Here is a 20,284-nt window from a genome sequence, read left to right as displayed (position 1 = left end):
CATGGATATGAAAACAAATTTTACATTATAATGTTAAGTATATATCAACCATGTATGAAAGTATATATCAATGTAATCTTTATAATTGTCTGCCAACTTATCATCACATGGATTAATCAGTTATTAGCTTGTGCCCACTGATGAATGGTTTCCAAAGTAAGATGTCATTAATCTACAAGAAGCCAACGTGATCTAAAGTGTTAAACATTGCACAGGATCAACAGGGTGTATGCTTAAAATAAATCCAGAATTGTGTACATATCTGCACATGCACACAGTTATAAATGTCACTCCAGTATTCAGCTTTACACATTCTGGCTCAAAATAAAGTTTCCACGAGCGTACAACATTCGAACTGCGCAGTCAGGAACAAAGTCGGGGGAGTGCTATCGAACACGACACTTGTTTCCTGTCGACTTCAGCGTTGCTTCCATGGCGGCAGCTGTTCAACGCACGTTCCAATGCTCGCTCCCAAAGGTCAATCGAGTAACTTCACGCACAATACACTAGCCTTTCCCAACGTTCGGCCAGCAGGAGATCTCCACTGTGATGAATTACGGTTATTGCATACCCACTGGAGAGTTAATGTCTCATTGGGCTCTAGCAGGGCATGGTGGCACATGGCTATAATCCAGGGGTTTGAAGGCAAGAGTCGGTGGATAAACAGAACCCATACTCAGATGGGAGGTGACCAGTATATGATTACATTGGTTGAACAGTGGTAACATTTGTGCCTCAGAGCAAGAAGGACATGGGTTCGATTCCCCACTCGGGAATCTTTGTGTGCAGAATGTGTACTTCCCTATTCTGCATGGGCTTCCACTGGATTCTCCAATTTCCTCCCATAAATAAAAAAAACGTACAATATAACTGTTATTGGCCAAACATCCCAATGATGAAAAAAATACCTGAAACTTACTCAAATACTGTAGCAACGTTGCCCACTACTGAAAAAGGATCGTCCTGAAAAAATATTGAGACTCAGTGAGGCTTTGCTGGATAAACAAGTGGGGTTGGCGAATCGATGTTTGCAGGCATTTGCGTGTTACCCCTTGGTAGACGAATGTTTTCTCTGGATATACTGGATACCTCCCACATTCAAACACTCCATTTAATAGACGGTGCCAAATATCCCAAATGCAGAACCTTCCTGAAAAAAAGTATTTATCCTCAAGGCTTTGCTGGATAGATTACACACTCATAATATAAGCCGTGCTATAACATAGGTGCTCAGAGCAAGGAATTTCACATCGTTTACCAGGATAGGAAAAAACTGTGGTGCTTATGTAGACCTTGAATTTGCCTCGTACTATTTCTGCAAAACTTGGTCAAGTAACCTATATGGAGAGACGGATATATGCGAAGGAGACAAATAGTCTGCTTATCTGTTAAGATTCTCCACAAAAAACCTCGTGATTATTTTGAGTTTTCTAGGATATAACTTTACATCAAACCAGGACGGATATATTTAAAGAAAGGGTCCCTGCCTATAACATATGGCCAGTTCACCAGTAATAACACAAGGGTGCCTGACTGCTGATGATACATTGTGTCAAAACCGGTCCTAATTGTTTATCTAAATGCTATTCAAGCACTCCCAGAAGCCTGTGGGGCGTTTGGGATGTGTATAAAACGCTTTAATTTGTATGTGAAAACACAAATATATACCTTTCTGTTATTTGCATTCTCCACAACAATGCTAATAATTGTATTCAGTTATATGTTTATGAAGCAAAACTCTTGCAGGATTTGAAAATAAGAGAGGCAGACATTCAGAAGAGGAACTTGTGGGCGGAAACTCTCTCAGCCGGGCAAGTCTCCCAGATTTAATAGGAGAGGATGCACTTTTCAGCTGTACTGTATAACCCATTGTGGCCACTGTTTCAGTACTGTACTGTTCTTTACAATGTGATCGTTAAACAGCCACTGTGAGCAGATTTGTTACGGCCACTATCATAATGTCAACAGCTTCTCGCGTATATATCACGTGTGCTTCTGGGAAGAAGTGTGTGTGTGTATATAGGGGGTGTAAAAGATGCATCGATTCATCAAACGATTTACATTGTCTTAATGCTCATCATACGTGCATCAAATAACACGTGTAAGAATTGATGTTTTAAAATTAATGTACATTTAGGCCGATGGATCGAACAAACGTGTAGAAACACACGGGGAAAACATGAGAGACAAAGTACAAATGAGAGAGTGAAGCATACGAACAGAACCAGGGGTATAAATAACAAAACTTGATCCAACTGCTGGGTTACAATCGCTGCACCCGAAAAAAAACTCATCTTTCTCTGCTTTCCCATAACACGTCAAACTTGATGTTTACTCTCTCCATTGGGAGTTTCACAACTGGTTATTTACAAGCCCATGTTGACACTATCGGGTGGAGTGGTGGCACAAAGGTTAGCGCATTGCACTTGTGACCCTGGCGATCCGAGTTCAATTCCTGTCCATGGGTTAACAGCAGTGGTGAGAAATATATGAACGGGTACTGCCCTCCCTTACCAGCCCACACTGACCAGCATAGTAAAGTATGGCCAAACAATCCGCATGACGTAAAGGCATGGGGGAGGCCACCATCAAGCATCGGTGGACTGATCCACGGGGTTTTCACGACAATTATTTAACATAAACAAGTTCATTATTAGTCAGCGTAGACAAGGAAGAACATAGATGGGGCCTAGAAATCAGTTGTGAGTGTAAATGGCATCTTAAGAGCTAAGCGCGCGGGTTGGTTGGTGTGTGCTCTAGAAATACAAAGAAGTCACACAAGCGATGAATGAAATCAGCATGGCGATCAGGTTGCATGAACTCAATGCATGCCTCAATAGGCGTTGCCCTCGCCAGAGACGTGGAGTTAACCCGACTGGGATGTGACTGTCAGTGGGAGATGGAACTATCTCATACCTGTCAAACCATTATCATTGCCTGCCTTATTACAGACAAATTCAGACCTTATTGGTCACCCCGTGCCCCTATAAATCTCACCGTTCATCCTACAAAGTCCCATCAGAAGGGAGAATCACAAACAAATATACAAAAAATAAAATACGATACAAAAACTGTTTTTGTATTAAGTTTGATAACTGGTGTCAATGATGCTACTCATCATACTACTCGTCTGTGATTTGCAAGCTGCTGTTGCTTGCTTGATATGTGGATCCACACACTCACATACCTGTCAAAGCCTTATCAGTGCCCTACCTTACTACAGACAAATTCAGACCTTATTGGTCACCCCGTGCCCTTATAACATCACATGGGAGAAACACAAATATACACAAAAAACTTGTTTTGCCCTTATTGAAACGGCTGTACGTCGTACAAACCTGAAAGTTAAAATTCCCTGTACAAGAATACGGGTGAACCGTATGGGTTTGACAGCTCTGCTACTTTGGCTCGGCTTTTCCACTGAACTGCACACGACTTACATTATCCTGCGTAGTATAGCAGCCAACATGCAAGTGAATACTTTCTTAATTGGCCATTTGTTAATCGTAGCATTGTTATTGCAACATCATTGGCGGTGATTGCATGACGTTTATGAAAATAAAGTCGTTTTAGAGGCCTATGCTGGTCTGTCTGAGTAATTAAACATGTGAAGTGTGTTTAGTCTTCGAAAACCTACAATACAGTACTCGCTATTTACTTAATGGCATCCTATGGTTCTTTAACATGCACAAACATGCAGAATAAAAATATGATAAACAATATAACTTATACTGTAACGAGAGAACAGCAATACAGTATATATACGAATCGCTGCCTATGAATACGTCAAAGTACGTGCACTTATGAGAGTAACGCAACAAAATGAATAACATTTAATTAAATTGTAAGGCCACAATACGCGTTCAATACCATTAATATTATGAAATAAAACGGGTTAAGACGTTCAGACACCAAATAGAAACCTTTATAAAATTGCCCAGTAAGTTTAAAACAAACATCGCCAACGTACACGGTTACAGTGCGTTCCGCATTGAATTCTAATAGCAAGACAAAGCAATGTAGCAACTTGTAAAAGCATCGTTATTCTACAACATTATACGCACACACACGTTAAAGTAAACTGTCAAACAATTACACTGTTTTAGTGCAAGCGGCGGCCACGTTTTCAAATGACTTAGTCAATTTTACAATCAAATAACCAGCCAGGAGCATAAAGCAAGCAGCAACAGCGATATCAACTTTCTCACCCATGAACGCCGGGTTTTCCATGTTTCGTTAAGTTTCTTTCGCTCTCTTTCCCGAAGACAATTCGCAAAAGTGCCGGTCGTGAAGACGTCCTTGAACAGTAATACTTGAAACAACAACAACCACCACCAACCCTAACAACGTACAGCCGAACCTCTCTTCCTCGAAGGAACGCTGAAACAATTGCAATTGTTGAATTTGCCTTCCGTGTTGGAAGGCTTTTTTTTTGGGTTTCGTTATCTGCTCAACAACAGCCACAAAGCCACCACCAGAGGTCCCCCACCACCAGCAGCACCACCAGCAGCATCAGCCCCCCCACGTCATTTCTCGCCGGGCCCGGGGCTCTTTACTCTCTTAGAGCAGAAGCCCACAGCGACTTCCTTTCGCGATGTTAACGTCAAAATGTTTTTGTATAAATGTGTGTGGATGTGGAATGAGGAACAAGAAGTTTTAACGTGAGCCGGTGGTCATCACCCACGCGTTCTCGTTTTCCCGCTGTTGTTTTAACACAAGCCCCGATAATTCGGTGTTTCTCTTTACAAGCAAATGTTACCAGAGCGCAATGTGTTGCTTTCTTTATTTTAAAAAATCTAAATACACTACTTGCAATGGGGGGGGGGGCATGGGGGGTGCACGCAACTGCGGTTTAAATCGGTGCGGTCTGCACTCGGGGAGTTTGACGCAATATCGATGATGATGATGGTGATGAAATCCAGTCAACGTCGCGTTTCCTTCACAGATTAAGTCATATCTCGAGAACACATTACGTGCTCATTACGGAATCCCCTTGTGAAACACGCAGGTGGCTTGATGGAGATATACAGCCACGGTGGTGAAAAAAAACCCTGAAATTAATCAACGATGTTGCATTGAAGCATACGTACAGCAGCCCTCTGCCAATACACTGCTGGATAAGGGCTTCCTCGGACAGTGCAGGTGGTTGTACTGGTAGGAACCTCATAATTACACCAGCCCACAGGGGATTAGTGTGTCCGTCCGTCCGTCTGTCGTGCAGGGAGGGGCTGGGTGGGGAGGGTGGGGCTGGGTGGAGAGGGGCTGGGTGGGGGGAGATGGGTGGGGGGTTGGGCTGGGTGGGGAGGGGAGGGTGGGGAGGGGCTGGGTGGGGGGTGGGAGGGAGGGGCTGGTTGGGGAGGGGCTGGGTGGGGGCTGGGTGGGGGGTGGGAGGGGCTGGGTGGGGGCTGGGTGGGGAGGGTGGGGAGGGGCTGGTCACCCCGTGGTGCCCTTATACTGTAAAACTCAACGTTTAACCTACTCACGCCGGCTTGTGCCCGCCCTCACAGTCGGCCATATTTGCGGAATACACCACGCCGCCGTTGACCCTGGCCATTGACCGAGCAACCCAACGTTCCTACCAGCTCCCTCCGCAGGAATGTGTTTATTTGACCATACTTGCTGCTCACCACACTGATCCAGTACAGGTTGATGTGAGGGCATAGAAGTACAATGCAACAACAATGCACATTGCTGCGCCAACCCTCTTTTGCCCACCAGGTAGCAGCAGCTTATGACAGAAAGAGCTTGTTTCATACCGTGGGATCTTTTCGCCAGTATAAAAGTTTTAAAAATAAGAATAAGTATCACTCTTTCTGGCAAGAAAACAGGTGTTAAGGTGTTCAAACCCAAAATAGATACCTTTCGCAAAGGAATGAAGTCTGCATTAACCACATATACTTGTGATGAACATGCAAACAAACATGCTCTGACAAAACTCTTTGGATCTTTCGGTAAAGCCACGTAGGCTGAAATAATATTAGATCATGACGTTTCGGTCGTGATCTATTATTGTTTCAGACAGACGCTTGTGTTGCGACCGACACGTCGTGATCTATTATTTTTTCTACCCACGTGACTTTACCGAAAGAACCAAAAAGTATGGATCCCTGCAGTCACGAAAGCTTCAAATCAAGAATGCTCTGACAATAGATAGCATTGTCTTTGAAACTGATTGGCCTACACCGGAGACAGCCTTCTTCATGGCCTAGTCTCACCACCAGTGGCAGAGCAGAGAACAACTCCAAAAGGCGAACAGCACAAAGACAATGCACGTATCAGAGCATCTATTGTATGGGGTGAGCAGCTATACCATGGGATCTTTTTGCCAGTATCAAAGGATGAAAACTAAGGGTAAAACGTATTATTTTTCTTATCTTGTTAGTGCATTACAGTCACTTATTCGGCACTATCCAGAATCAACCCAGCTTCGTATCCGAGGTCTGACGAAAATGAGCACATTCTGAATGATTTGGTCACAGGCTTATATTTTAAACCCTTCTTTTAATTCATGAAAAAATGCTGGCGCTGTGAAATAGTATTTCATGGACATTGTACTGTACCATGTATTTCACTGTTAAACCGAGCTACACAGATCCACGCACTGTTCAGTCATGTCTGTCATGCAGACAGAAATGGCTGAGCAGCAGTGGCTCATGTAAAAAAAGATATTTAAATCCCCTTTGTCAATCCACTACCATATGAAGGCCTCCCCCATGTCCAATTGGTCATGGGTTTGTTTTGACCATACTTCACATCGATCGGGGTGGTTTAAACGTAGCCGAGCATAGCCGTTGGAAGTAAGGCACACTACATTAATAGTTTTTGCTAACGTCGCAATGTAGCAGCATACCAACAACTCCCCATTTTTACGTATCCACTATCCAAGATCAATCCTGCTTAGCTGCCGTGTAATGTCATGCTTGCGGTTTTTTTCCCTTCGAGGCACAATGTTGCCCATTAAGGGGCCATCCATTTAGTACGTACGCAAAAATCTGTCAAAACCCTTGTCAGTAGATCATTCCATACGCTTGCGTACGTACTAAATGGATGGCCCCAAAAGTGGCCTCTTTCACTTTGACTCAATTTTGAAATGGTATACTGGAAAGGCAGGTGGCCCACTCCCTGATGACAAGGGTAAGGAACAGCGTCTCTGTGTCCATACCACTTTCTTTTGTCAAGCCTAGGGGGCAGCAGTTAGCACAATCCATGGGGGTCGTGCTCACCCCCGCGGTTTTTCATAGGAAGGGTATAAAAGGCTTCGGAATGGATACCGTCCAGGAGAGATGTCTAATGTGTGTTGGGAATGTTAACTCCACGTTAGGGTGACAAAATCCACGAGTACAAGACATGAAACACGTGTGGCGTTGGGGGGCTGCCATGCCAAAAAGTTTGAGAACCACGAGCCAAGGGTAAATGGTCAATACAAACTAATTTGAATATATGCATCTACAGCAACCAACATGGAACCATGACACAAACTACAGTACGTGAGAAAACAATGTCTCACTATGCTAATGAAATATTCGACAACTTTTTTGTCTTATCACAATTGCATGTAAATCGCTCTTGCTCCTTAATATGTCAAGCATGTTGTATGTCATGTTACATTTTTTGCACAATAGTGTATAATCTTACTTACCTTTTTTGTAATTTTTCGAGGTTCTATTTAAGCATGTCACTCTGATACAACTCTTTGAACACATTAATATAGATGGATAAATATTATGCACGCAATTGACTGGAATTGTAACTTGACTTAAAAGTCTATGCAATCCGCCGCTAGATGAAGACCTTCCCGCACTGTCGGTCTTTGGAGTTACTTGACCATACTTCACCATGCTGGTCAGCATGGGTGGTGAAGAAAAAGGGGAATCCAAGACACATACAGTTGTTACCTCTCGCCACTGATGTTAACCAGGAATCAAACTCAGGTATCCAGATTCACAAGCACATGATAAGAACACCGAACAATCGAGGATTAGGAGTTAAAATTTACACACTGTATCATTTTTTTACATTTGCATGAAGACATTCAAATAAAACCTCTTACCAAATGTTGGTGGATAGGCAGCCATGGATGGAGCCCCATAGTTGTAGCCTTGCCTAAAAAAAGACACAGCCCAAAAATAAACAGCTGAGATTGAAGACTTGCTAATCTGTTGCATACCAACTGACAACTGATCAACATTTCAACATCCCAGTCTATGCTTTTCAGTTTAACACGTAGGCTTTCACGACAAATATCCATAACAAAGGTTTTTTGTGGTAGATCACGCAAATAAAAAGTGCTTTTCCATTCGAATTGGTAACGTTCCATCATGTAATTCTCTCACCTTATTTGTAAAGATCACTTATGTCTGGTGCTAATTTACAGAAGTGCAGTACTTAGAACTGTGCATTGAATGAAGAGTTATTGTTTAAGTGACTTTGTAAAATTACCTTCTAAGAGGGACTATTTTATGCAGTATATACTCTTAAGCCAATGTTGTAAAGTAGGACGACCTGAAAATGTGGATTGTGAAATTGTACACCTACATAACAGCAATAATTGAATATGCATACAGTTAACTGGATTTACAACTGTGAGTTTAATGGCATTACCACAGATATTTGGTGGTCAATACAACAATTGCACAACCCTCATCTACAACCTACATGACACACACCAGCACATTTTGCCAGGTTAGGATAAAACGGGTTCTAGAGCAAACACTTAATTTCCCATAAAGGTGAGCGGCTTTGGATGTTTTCCAAGAAAATATGTGCAATCCATACCACACAAGCTCACTCCTGCATTGGAATTTCCCAAACACGATTCACATTTCTCCATGCACGGACCTGGCATACCTTAGTGGCATTATCCCAGATTATATAAGATATTACGTATTACATAGCACTAATTTATGATGTAATGTATGTCTGTGCAAAACATCCGGAATAGGCAAAAATTACAAAAATCTAAATACAGTGAATTATTAAGTTGATACTGCACATTCGTTCTTAAACACTTAACACCCGAGATGATCCAACATTTAATGTCTCCAATGAGAGCTAAATTGAACAACTTTTTGTAATGTATGTTACACATGGCGCCAGATGGGCCTATGGACCTGCCACACTTATTTTAGATGCACTGCCCTTGGAAAGGATATACAGCGCAATCAAGGCATGTCGAAAACAAGTAGTGTGTTTACTCTGCTACATCAGCCGTGCGGTGTAAAATATATCCATGCCAAAATTGCTAGACTTTGGACCAGTTAATAATGTATGTACACTTTTTGCAATTACCAAGCCGATTCACATATATACGTGTATTGGAGATTGTTGCTTTTTATCCACCAACTATCGTGGTTTTTTATGACTGTGCCAGGCTTTCTGAGTTTGGGGCATTGGTTTTATCATAAGGATTCTAGATGTGAAAGTTTTACTTATTTGTATCTCAGAATAAGAGGCAAACGTGAAAATCCTGAAGGTACCTTATGTCTAGTGATTTATATGTTCTTGCGTTAATATGTACAGAATGTGTGTACATACAGAGTAGAACTGCTCTTATACAGGTAGGAACAATATGTTCCACACTGCCCACCAGGGATTGTTTGTCTGTCTGTCTGTCGTGCATAAATATATATATAATATAAACAGCTTGTTGATTAGTGGAGACCTACTGCCGGGTACGGAGACGGGAGGGGCCTAAGGGAAGTGGGTCAGGGGAGGGGCCTAAGGATATGGGGGGGGTGGCCAGCGGAGGGGCCTGAGGGAAGGGGGGTCAGGGGAGGGGCCTAAGGGAGGGGGGGTTAGGGGAGAGGCCTAAGGGAGGGGGGGTAAGGGGAGGTGCCTAAGCAAGGGGGAGGGGCCGATAGTTAAGAGGGCTGGCTACCTGGTTGGCTGCCTGGCTACCTCAAGTCAAGTTTTCTTTTATACAGGGATTATCTGTCTGTCGTGTTTATTTGTCTGTCGTGCACGAATGCGCTGTCCAACCAAGTTCCTACCTGCCCACTCCGAAGAAGCGTGTTTTGAGACATCCTGGATTCTATTGTCAACGATGCTTTCCAAGAATTTACTCCACTTATCCGTGACCGCAAATATGGATAGTCACAGCTCATTAGGGTGAATTTGTGGGTGAACTCCATTTATCTGGGGGGGTTGGGGAGATAACAAAATCTTGTAGATAATAAGAGTTATAATGTGATTTCCCAAAGTGCATGCTGGGAAACATGCCCGATTCAAAACCTACGGATAATGTGAAAGGATGCATGTTCTCCGACCTCTGCTTATCCACGAAATGTGTGGATAAGAGATCTACTCAATTGTTACATCCAGCATGAAACAGTAATACAAATAAAATAAATTAATCCTATCTGCCGGAAAAGGATTTTTTTGGTAATAGCTGAAACTTGTTAAGGTAAATGTTTATTTCCCCCAAACCCCTGCAAAATCCACATGTTCTGTATTTAAAATATGCATTCATGCCTTTCCATGCACAGCTAAGAATGTTGTTTTTCATGTTCAGGGCGTAACTCAACAGAGCACAGAACCTATGACCGAAAACTCCCGTGTGCCAGAGTCAACTAGGAAACATCTACGATAGTTTCTAAATGTTTACACAGAAACTGTATTGGTGTTCCAGTCTTGCAACACAACACGTGTATTATCAATATTTCAGTCCATTAATCCACTATTGGATGAACACCACTGCACACAATTTTGGACATGGGGGAATGGTTGACCAAACCTCACCAACTTGGTCAATGTAAGTTTGCTCAAGGTGGGGAGCATAGATCTTTGGGGGCGTTAGACACAGACGAACATGCGTAAGGACTGCTACACTATCTACTGCAGCAAATGCGGTACAATACAGTACACTAAAATGCATTGCCTAACTAAAAACATGTGGCCCAAGCACGAAAACATTTCACTGTGGCCAATCGTGAGATGTTGGGAACCGTTTTAAAGCTGGGGGCATTGGCATTCATGAAAGGGTCTCTGCGGAACAGATGTTGTAATGTTTTGCTTTAAAAGATGGGGCGTTAAGCGTAATATGTGAATTCAGATCAGGGCGTTCCTGTGTATCAATTGTCTAAGCCCTCGGTCTCAATGATGGAGTGCCCACTGGCCCTCCCTGACCTCACTCCCAAATGTCCGGCTCAAACCAGTTCACGCTTGCATTTGCAATCCCAAGTGCTGCCTTATACACAGGCTATGACTTAAAAGCATACGGTATATATAGTAAATAACAAAACACACCTCGAGAGCGCAATTAGAGTGTACAATCGTGTATGTGCGCACAGCTGTCTAATGTATTTGGCAATCTATTCAGCACCAACAAGCAGTACAGGACCATGATCAAGTACAGTGTATGACATAATGCACGCTGTTACACATCCTCTCCAGGGAACAGAGATGAAAAACAACACGTGTTAAAAGACACGGCGTTACGTTAAAACCCAAAGACTATAGGTAAAATTCACGCGTGCCCCCCGACACTAGATTGTACGACCACCTTCTCTGTTAATCTCACTTGCTCAAAAAGAACAACGAAAGCGTGACAGAGTCTGAAAAAAGCATGCAAAACGTACCCAACTAATTTGTCGTGCTCCATGTTGCTCTCGTCGGACAAAGCAGCAGCAGCAGCAAAATATTCGGAGCAACTAAAAAGCGACCTTAAGTCTTTAACAAGCTAGCGACAGCAGACAGCAGCCTAAGCACCGATAACGTTTTGCTTCTCGACTCGAGGCTCACTTGCAGGAATGCGATCTCGAGGCACCATCCCATGCTCGTTTAAAGAGAGCTTGCAAGCCAGGCATGCGTGGGAGGGGTTGGCGACATTTGAGTGGTGCGGGGAGTGGCTCTGTTGTGTAACCCCATCTCACAAGTGACTCGTGTCCAGTCAACCACATTATAAGAGCCTTTCAGAAGGCCTGAATCAAAAAGTTATAGAAAGTGAACCCCCCCCCATCCAGATGTGGGGGTAAAAAGTCGATTCAACAGGTTTTAAAAAAATTTTGACCCAACCTCCCACCAAAAAAATACATTGATTTTGTCAGCATATATGCCTACACACTCTACATGCAAGAGATTCAAGAGTATCTCATACATGTCAACCCCTTATCAGTGCCTACCTTATTACAGACCAATTCAGACCATATTGGTCAATATTTATTAATCCCAAGGTTCATCCTCAAAGTCCCATCACAAGGGAGAAACACAAACAAACATTAATACTTTTTTTGCCCGCATTGAAACGGCTGTACGCCATATGGACCTGCAAACTCAATTCCCCTGCACCACAATAATATGGGGAAACTGTATGGGTTAATAGGAATGGACCATCTGCACACATTGGCGGGGGGGGGGGACATCTGGTGTACTAAAACCACTCCCCAAAAGAACATGAAATGTTGCGTCAACGTTGTAGTGTCAATGATGGGCCAACGTTGGTCCCAACTGTTCAAATCACGTTGGATGGCGGAAGACCCAACTGAATTTTTGAAGGTGCTTCAAATAACACTGTAACAATTTTTTTAAATTTTTTTGTACCTGGGTAGTAAGTGTTAATTCCTAATTGCTTATGCCTCAAACGTACAGAAAATGGCTATTATTCCCCACAAACTTTGCTTTTGTGACCAGGACAGTGATATTTTGAAATTTACCTATTTTCCAAAACATTCCATATAGATTCAGTGCTGAGTAAACTTGGAGTATCTTCTAGAACATTCTAAAACTTTCCAGTGATATAAATAGAAGTATAAATACAGGGGCCTTAAGCCTACCAGTTCAGTTTAGTTCCAGTTGCCTAAGTGGATACATATCTGCATTTTTCTGAGATGGCATCAAGAGGCTGCAAGCATCCGGCAGACGCATTTTGCTATGTCTGCGGCCAATTTATCAAGACAAGAGCAAAAAAGTACTCTGTGGAAGCATCTGCTAAGATGTGCGAGGCCTACAAGGCATATTTTGGCATGCCTGTCGGGGATCAAGACAAACCCTGGGCACCTCATTTCACCTGCGAGCAATGCAGAAATACTCTGGATGGTAAGATGTACAATTGTTGCTCAGAATTTAATGTTATAAAATGTTTAAACATTATTAATTGTAAAAGTTTTTAATTTAAAAATGTTTTACAATTTTCAATGTTATTGAAAAAATATCATACATGAAAAATGTTGCGAGAATCTCTTACAGATCATACTCTTAGTTCTTTCGGTAAAATCACGTAGGTAAAAAATGAAAGACGGAAGCTTGTGTTGCCTCTGAAACGTCGTGATTTTTATTGTTTTATTTTTACTTTTATTAATTTTAATTTCATTTTTTTACCTACGTGACTTTACCGAAAGAACTAAGAGTATGAATCCTTGCAGTCACGAACGCTTCAAATCTAGAATCTTACACATTAGTCATGGGTGAAATAAATGTATTTTTTTAGGATGGTACAGAGGGGAAAAGAGAGCCATGAAGTTCGCTATCCCAAGAACTTGGCGGGAACCCACTGACCACTCAAGCAACTGCTACTTCTGCATGGTGGACCCGACCAAACGTCGGACTGGCAAGAATGCACCTGCTATCACGTATCCGGACCTTCCTTCATCCATCGCCCCGTTGCCACACTGCCATGAGCTCCCTGTAACCACTCCTCTGGAGAGAGAGCAGCCGTCTTTAGAAGAGAGCAGCAAGTCAGAGAGCGAGGAAGACGTCGTAGATCCAGATGACAATTTCAGGTGGAAATGAGGAAAGAACCCCATACTACCCCAACCAAAAAGACCTCAACGACTTGATCAGAGATATTGGTCTCACCAAATCCAATGCCGAGCTTTTGACGTCTAGGCTCAAGCAGTTGAACTTGTTGGATAAAAGTGTGCAAGTCGCAGATCAGAGGAAGTGTCACCAACCTTTTTGCAGCTTCTTCACCCGTCAAGATGGGCTCTGCTACCGCCACAATGTGACCAGTCTGTTCGAGGCAATCGGAATTGCCTGTAACCAGAATGAGTGGTGCCTCTTCATTGACAGCTCATCCAGGAGCCTCAAAGCCGTGCTGCTCCATAATGGTAACAAGTACCCGTCTCTTCCCCTGGCTCACTCGGTGCACCACAAATAGGATTACAACAGCATCAAGACCTTGCTGGACGCCTTGAAGTATGATGAGTACAGCTGGGAGGTCATCGGGGATTTCAATATGGTGGCATTCCTGATGGGTCTCCAAGGCGGTTTTACCAAGTTTCCCTACTATCTTTGCCTTTGGGACAGCAGGGACACCAAGGCGCACTACCACAGGCGGGACTGGCCACAGCGGACCGAGTTCTCTGTGGGGAGAAACAACGTCAATTGGGAGCCACTGATGAACCCCGGAAGGTGCTGATGTCACCACTGCACATCAAATTGGGCCTTATGAATCTATTTGTCAGAGCTGTAGATACGGAGTCGGCAGCCTTCAAGTACCTTCAAGACTTCTTCCCTAAGCTGTCTGAGGCAAAGGTCAAAGCTGGTGTCTTCGTCAGACCACAGATAAAGAATATCCTGGAGTGAAATGAATTCCCCAAGAAGCTCACTAGTAAGGAGAAAGTGGCTTGGAACAGCTTTGTCGCAGTGGTTCGTGGCTTCCTGGGCAATCACAAGGTCGAAAACTATGTGGAGCTGGTTGAGACTCTGGTAAAGAACTACGGCACAATGGGCTGTAGGATGTCCCTCAAAGTCCATATCCTTGATGCTCATCTCGATAAATTCAAGGAGAACATAGAAGCGTACTCGGAGGAGCAAGGTGAGCGCTTCCACCAGGACATACTGGACTTTGAAGGCCGCTATCAAGGACAGTATCATGAGAACATGATGGGAGACTACATTTGGGAGCTGATTCGTGAAAGTGATTTACAGTATAATCGTAAATCTCGAAAAACTACTCACTTCTAAATCTTTTGTAGTAATTTTTGTATTACTTTAGTATACATACGTGTTAATTTTGATTCATATGTGAACGAAAAGACACAAATTCGCCCGTTTTCTCATTGATGACGAGTGCGTTGAGTTCTATTGAAAACTGGTCAAATTAATCATCTTGCGTAAACCTTTGGGATGCAGGGTAAACACAACTGTGCAAATTTGCAAACATTTCTCCCTGCTATCCAGTCAGCTGCCACAGTCCTAATTCAATACTGTCAACTGTGCGGTTTCCTAACAAGTAATTAAATTATTACTAGTAGGAAGCTCCTGGTTACACAGGGGATTATTGTGTCCATCCGTCCGTCGTGCAAGGAGGGGCTGGGTGGGGAGGGGCTGGGTGGGGAGGGGCTGGTCACCCCGTGGTGCCCTTATAAATCTCAACGTTTAACCTACTCACGCCGGCTTGTGCCCGCCCTCACAGTCGGGCATATTTGCGGAATACACCACGCTGCCGTTGACCCAGGCCATTGACCGAGCAACCCAACGTTCCTACCAGCTCCCTCCGCAGGAATGTGTTTTCTAAATCACAACACACATTGTACTTTTACATAATTTCAAGGCAGGATATGAAAGATGGCACGGTATTGTTTTCGTGATTTTTGAAAGCAAATGGCTGGAACCATTCCGTACAGCAGATTGCATCATCACTTTGTCTTTGAGAACGCAACACCTGTAACCATCATTAAACCGATGTTTCATTCTCATGAAAAAAAATTATAATAACACGTATATTACTGTATTACTAAAAAAACACGTAATACATCTATTGAAATGTAGTCTTACAATAAATGGTACAAGACATGCTTCCTGATGGCAAACATTTAAAAAAATCGTACATATATTTGCCAAATTTGGAAATTCAAGTTAATTTCCCAAAATGCGGTAGAGCATAAGCAAATGTACTCGTGTTGTTGGCCATTTTTTTTTTGGCCTGAGGTGGCCCTTTAAAGTTTTAACATTGAACACTTTATGAGTCATTGCCATCACGTGCCTGGCACGGTGCCTCAAAAATGATGCAACACCCCCCCCTTACTTCCGTTCTACTTTTATGTCGCAACATTGGCATTGTACCTTCACTAAAGCGCACTCTCGTCTGAAACAAATACCGTCTTTTAATCCCATTTACATCCCGTTTACATTATCTACCAAATGTATTAACTTGCTTACCTTTGATCTATTTTGCACTCCTATCGTTTTTTTTGCATTGTGATTGTAACTTTCCGATCCGTCCCTACTGAGCATCTGTGAAAAAGAGCTTCATAGCTCATCGGATTCTTCCAGTCTAAACATTCTGATAACAGGTGTTATAGCATTCATGGCTACGTGATGGGAAGCAAAGGGCAGTGCCGCAATATCCGTTGTTGTACTGCACTTCTATGCCCCCACGTCTATGCTCGCTGCCTTCACCAACCCAAACTCGCAATATAGAGTAGAGTATGGTCAAATAACCCTCACAACCTACGCGGTGTGGAGAGGCTCTCATCCAGCAGTAGATTAACAAAGATATTCACTTCTAGATTTGAAGCTTTCGTGACTGCAAGGATTCATACTCTTAGGTTTTTTCGGTAAAGTCACGTAGGTAAAAAATTAAATTAAAAGTAATAATGGAAATAAAATAAAATAATAAATCACGACGTTTCGGAGGCAACACAAGTCTCCGTCATCAGGCGGGACCGTCACAGCTAAAATTACTGCATCAAGTGAGGAAATTCCAAAAGACAAGCCCTTAAATACAAGTTAAGGGGGGAGGTAATTTTAGCTGTGACGGTCCCACCTGATGACAGAGACTTGTGTTGCCTCCGAAACGTCGTGATTTATTAATTTATTTTATTTCCATTATTACTTTTATTAACTTTTAATTAAATTTTTTACCTACGTGACTTTACCGAAAAAAACCTAAAAGAGATTCACGTGTAATTGTGCAGTCCCCCAATGCCTTGTTTCCACAGTGGGGGGAGCTGTTGTTGGCTTTGGTGCTGGTTTAGTGTTGGCTCCGTAGAACCCCGTCTGTTCTGGGCACGTAATAATGCGTCGATTATTTCGTTTAGAAGAGATTATCACGCTCATGATACATGCATTGAATCGTGCACATAAGAATCTATTCTAGAAATGGGTTAATATGTTGGATGTACTGTAGTTCACGTGACCCCTGCATCCACTCGAAAAACAATTATTGACTTATTTGGTGATATATTTCTGCAAGGCTATAATTCTGACAAGGAATTCAGAACATCCTGCTTAGTGATTCAGCACGGTACGAAATGTCAAACAAGTAGAGTTGACTAAAATCATGGAAATGCGGCACCAGCGAGTCAATTCGGGTACGGATCGAATTCTGTGGCTCATGGAAAAGCAATCGTTGATATCTTTTCCACCGTACAACAGAGCCATCCTGGGGCCGTGCCCAGTCAGCTCAGCACACCTCAGGTGGCAAATATTTTTCCACTGCAGAAGCCGTGCCGTGTAACCGACGTCACGCGCAATTAAAGAAATTACGTGGTTAAGCCGTGTCCTCTCAGGATTACTGATCAAAGTCACACCTAATGAACGCGTGAATCACCCCACTCTGCTTAGCTCTGAATCAGAGCTAACCAGAGCATATCAAGACTTGATTCTGGCTCAGCTCGGCAAACATCCAGTGGAAAACCACCTGTGCGGTGATGACCCTGCACTGGCTCGACTTGGATGCGCCAGTGTGAAAGGGGCACATAATGGACACAGCTGGCAGCTACAGTCCGTGTAATAACACAGCAGGACGTTACGTGATCAGAAACTTCCTGTATGCCCTAGCCAATCAGGGGATATTTAATTTATACCTTATTATGGAATAATGTCATGAAAATTACAGTCTTGCAACACCGCACGTGTCCATTAACTATATAATGATATCCAGCATTTGTCAATCAATCCACTGTTGGTTAGGTGAAGGCCACCCTCACTCAGTGTCAGACATGGGAGATGTCTGACCATACTTCACCACGTTCGTCAGGGCGAGATAGTGAAGGGAGGGCGGGGGAAGGGTTGGGGGTGCTATCGGATAGAGCCGGTTGAAATGTCACTCAACATTAATGTTAAGCCATGAACAGGAATTGAAACCGGTCACATGAATCGTAAGAAGAGCACAACTAGTTGACTACAGCGCCACCGCCCGTTCATCTATAACAATGACACGATATAAACTTGAAAATATGGAAGTCAAACACTTTTTATTTTACCAGGTAAGGCCCACTGGGCTTCATAAGCTTGGTTCTTTCGGTAAAGTCACGTGGATAGAAAACAAAAATCTAAATTAAAAGCAAAAAACCCACGACGTTTCGATCGCAACACAAGCGGTATTTTTCTCTAGACCTGAAGAAGACCGCTTGTGTTGCGATCGAAACGTCGTGGGTTTTTTGCTTTTAATTTCGATTTTTGTTTTCTATCTACTTGACTTTACCGAAAGAACCAAGAATATGAATTCCTGCAGTCACGAAAGTTTAAATTCTAAAGCCCACTGGGCTGTTTCGCTCTTTTTCAGAAGACCTGGCCACAAATGATAGCTCAACGAAGTGGCTTATCACGTGCAAATTAATAGCAGTCAAATACAGTACTCGAAACGCGTGATGTTGATTATAAATGTGGAGGGGGAAAACCCGGAGGACCCGGAGAAAAATCCACGAGACCACGGGGAGAGAGAGACACGCAAACTCCAAATATGCAGCAGCAGGCGTCTGGGTCGGGATCGAAACCACGACCTCCTGTATACCAAGCGAGGTAGTTAACATCTCCTAGCCATTGTGATGATGATGAGAGAGACACACAAACTCCAAATATACAGCAGCAGGGGTCAGGGTAGGGATCGAAGCTACGACCTCCTGTATACCAAGCGAGGTAGTTAACATCTCCTAGCCATTGTGATGATGATGATGAGAGAGAGACACGCAAACTCCAAATATGCAGCTAGTGCCAGGGTCGGGTTCGAAACCTCGACCTCCTGTATACCAAGCGAGGTAGTTAACATCTCATAGCCACCGTGGTGCCCGATACTGTGTTAAAAACACTGTACTGCACAAATAAATGTGAGCGTTTTGAGTTGTTTGAAATATAAATGGTGTTCTGGAAGGGCCAGGGAGATTAAATGTGACCCAAACAATGCAAGAGCTTATGGTCGTAATGAGACGAGTTTGTAAACGTGTACTTTTCCAATTGTGTGGAGTTTTGTTCTCTCCAATATCATCACAGCGCAGAGTTTTGATTAGAGTATCAGCCGTCCGACTAAAGTTCTTAGGACTTTTAAGTCGAAGCGAGTACTTCGCATCTCGCGGAGTGTGTCGTAATAAAGATATCGGATGTGTGCCGATATACACAATGACAACGAACTGAATGCAAATATTATAACTAGGGTCTTTAAAATATATATAAACAATAATAGCCACAACACCGATACGGACTGCAAATGTGCATCTTTAAAGTATTACGGAAGTTTTGACAGTCTACATGTAACTCTACAGCGCAGAGGAAATCGCTATGCCGTGCAAGGCTTTTAGAATGTCCGTAAAGTCACAACAACACAATAAACCTCGCTGTTTGCTACTTTAAACACGCACTATTCTGAGTGCTTTATATGTTCGTATGGCAAATGAAATGTTGTGTATACAGCTAATCCTTCAAGGATGAGTATTCGCTTCTCAGCAAACAGCATATACCTCTGCTAACTAGTTTTTTTTATAAACTAGTTATACAGTTGCTTTATTGGAACTGTAAGAATGTTTTTTTCTGTTCAAATGCTGTATATATTTCTCATGTATATTCTATTTTTATGTATGTAACAACCGAAACTTATGCTGTACAAGTACAGTACTAATACAGTGTCTCAACGTTAAACCGAAACGTGTATTAATATATATGTTTTAAAGTTCCACTTTTTTGTGTGCTAAGTACAATAATGCCCAACATTTACATTCCAAGACATACCTCTTGAGCAAAGGTTCTCTTTCCATGGTTGCCTCTGCAATGGAAACCCCCAACAGTCAAAGTGAGAGAGCAATGTTCACCTACGACTTCCTGTATTGCTAGCCCCTCTAATCACAGGCATCAAGAGCACTGATGTCACGGCTGGGAGGGCCCATGGCCATTGCAAGCAATTGCTCTAACATGGACTCACGTTTCTTCACGGGTCCCCAGTACGAGTGATGATGCACAAGACTGGGGCGTTTCAGCTGCAGCCACTTTTATTTTTGTCCTCAAAGCACCTCGGAAGTACATTCCCTGGCCAAACTTCAGAGTGCTGAGCTGGCACCGCTGAGAGCCTCGGTACAAATCCCACATTTCCCGCTGAGATCTGTGGATACAAATTTCACATTGCCCGCTGAGA

At 43.0% G+C, this 20,284-nt stretch overlaps 1 protein-coding gene across 3 annotated transcripts in view; it reads right to left on the bottom strand.

Annotated features, from left to right (window-relative positions):
* Positions 1-20,001, bottom strand: part of SSUH2 (ssu-2 homolog) — a 44,631-nt gene extending 24,630 nt beyond the window's left edge. Inside the window, exons 1-2 of one of the 3 annotated variants that reach the window (XM_078610566.1) lie at positions 19,885-20,001; positions 8,051-8,103 (exon numbers count right to left, since the gene is read on the bottom strand). In XM_078610566.1, coding sequence (XP_078466692.1) covers positions 8,051-8,103; positions 19,885-19,910 — 79 coding nt within the window. In that variant the 5' untranslated portion in view covers positions 19,911-20,001. Of the gene's footprint in view, positions 1-4,208; positions 4,376-8,050; positions 8,104-11,576; positions 11,777-19,884 lie in introns of those variants that run through there. The other 2 variants (XM_078610567.1, XM_078610568.1) reach the window with 2 other exon arrangements.
* Between the last annotated feature and the right edge of the window lie 283 nt (positions 20,002-20,284).

The sequence above is a fragment of the Lampetra planeri genome, chromosome 34 (genome assembly GCF_965212315.1).
Source record: "Lampetra planeri chromosome 34, kcLamPlan1.2.h2, whole genome shotgun sequence".
Classification (NCBI taxonomy): Eukaryota; Metazoa; Chordata; class Hyperoartia; order Petromyzontiformes; family Petromyzontidae; genus Lampetra; species Lampetra planeri.
Note: the sequence above shows the minus strand (reverse complement) of the source record. Positions and strands in the feature narration are given on the sequence as shown.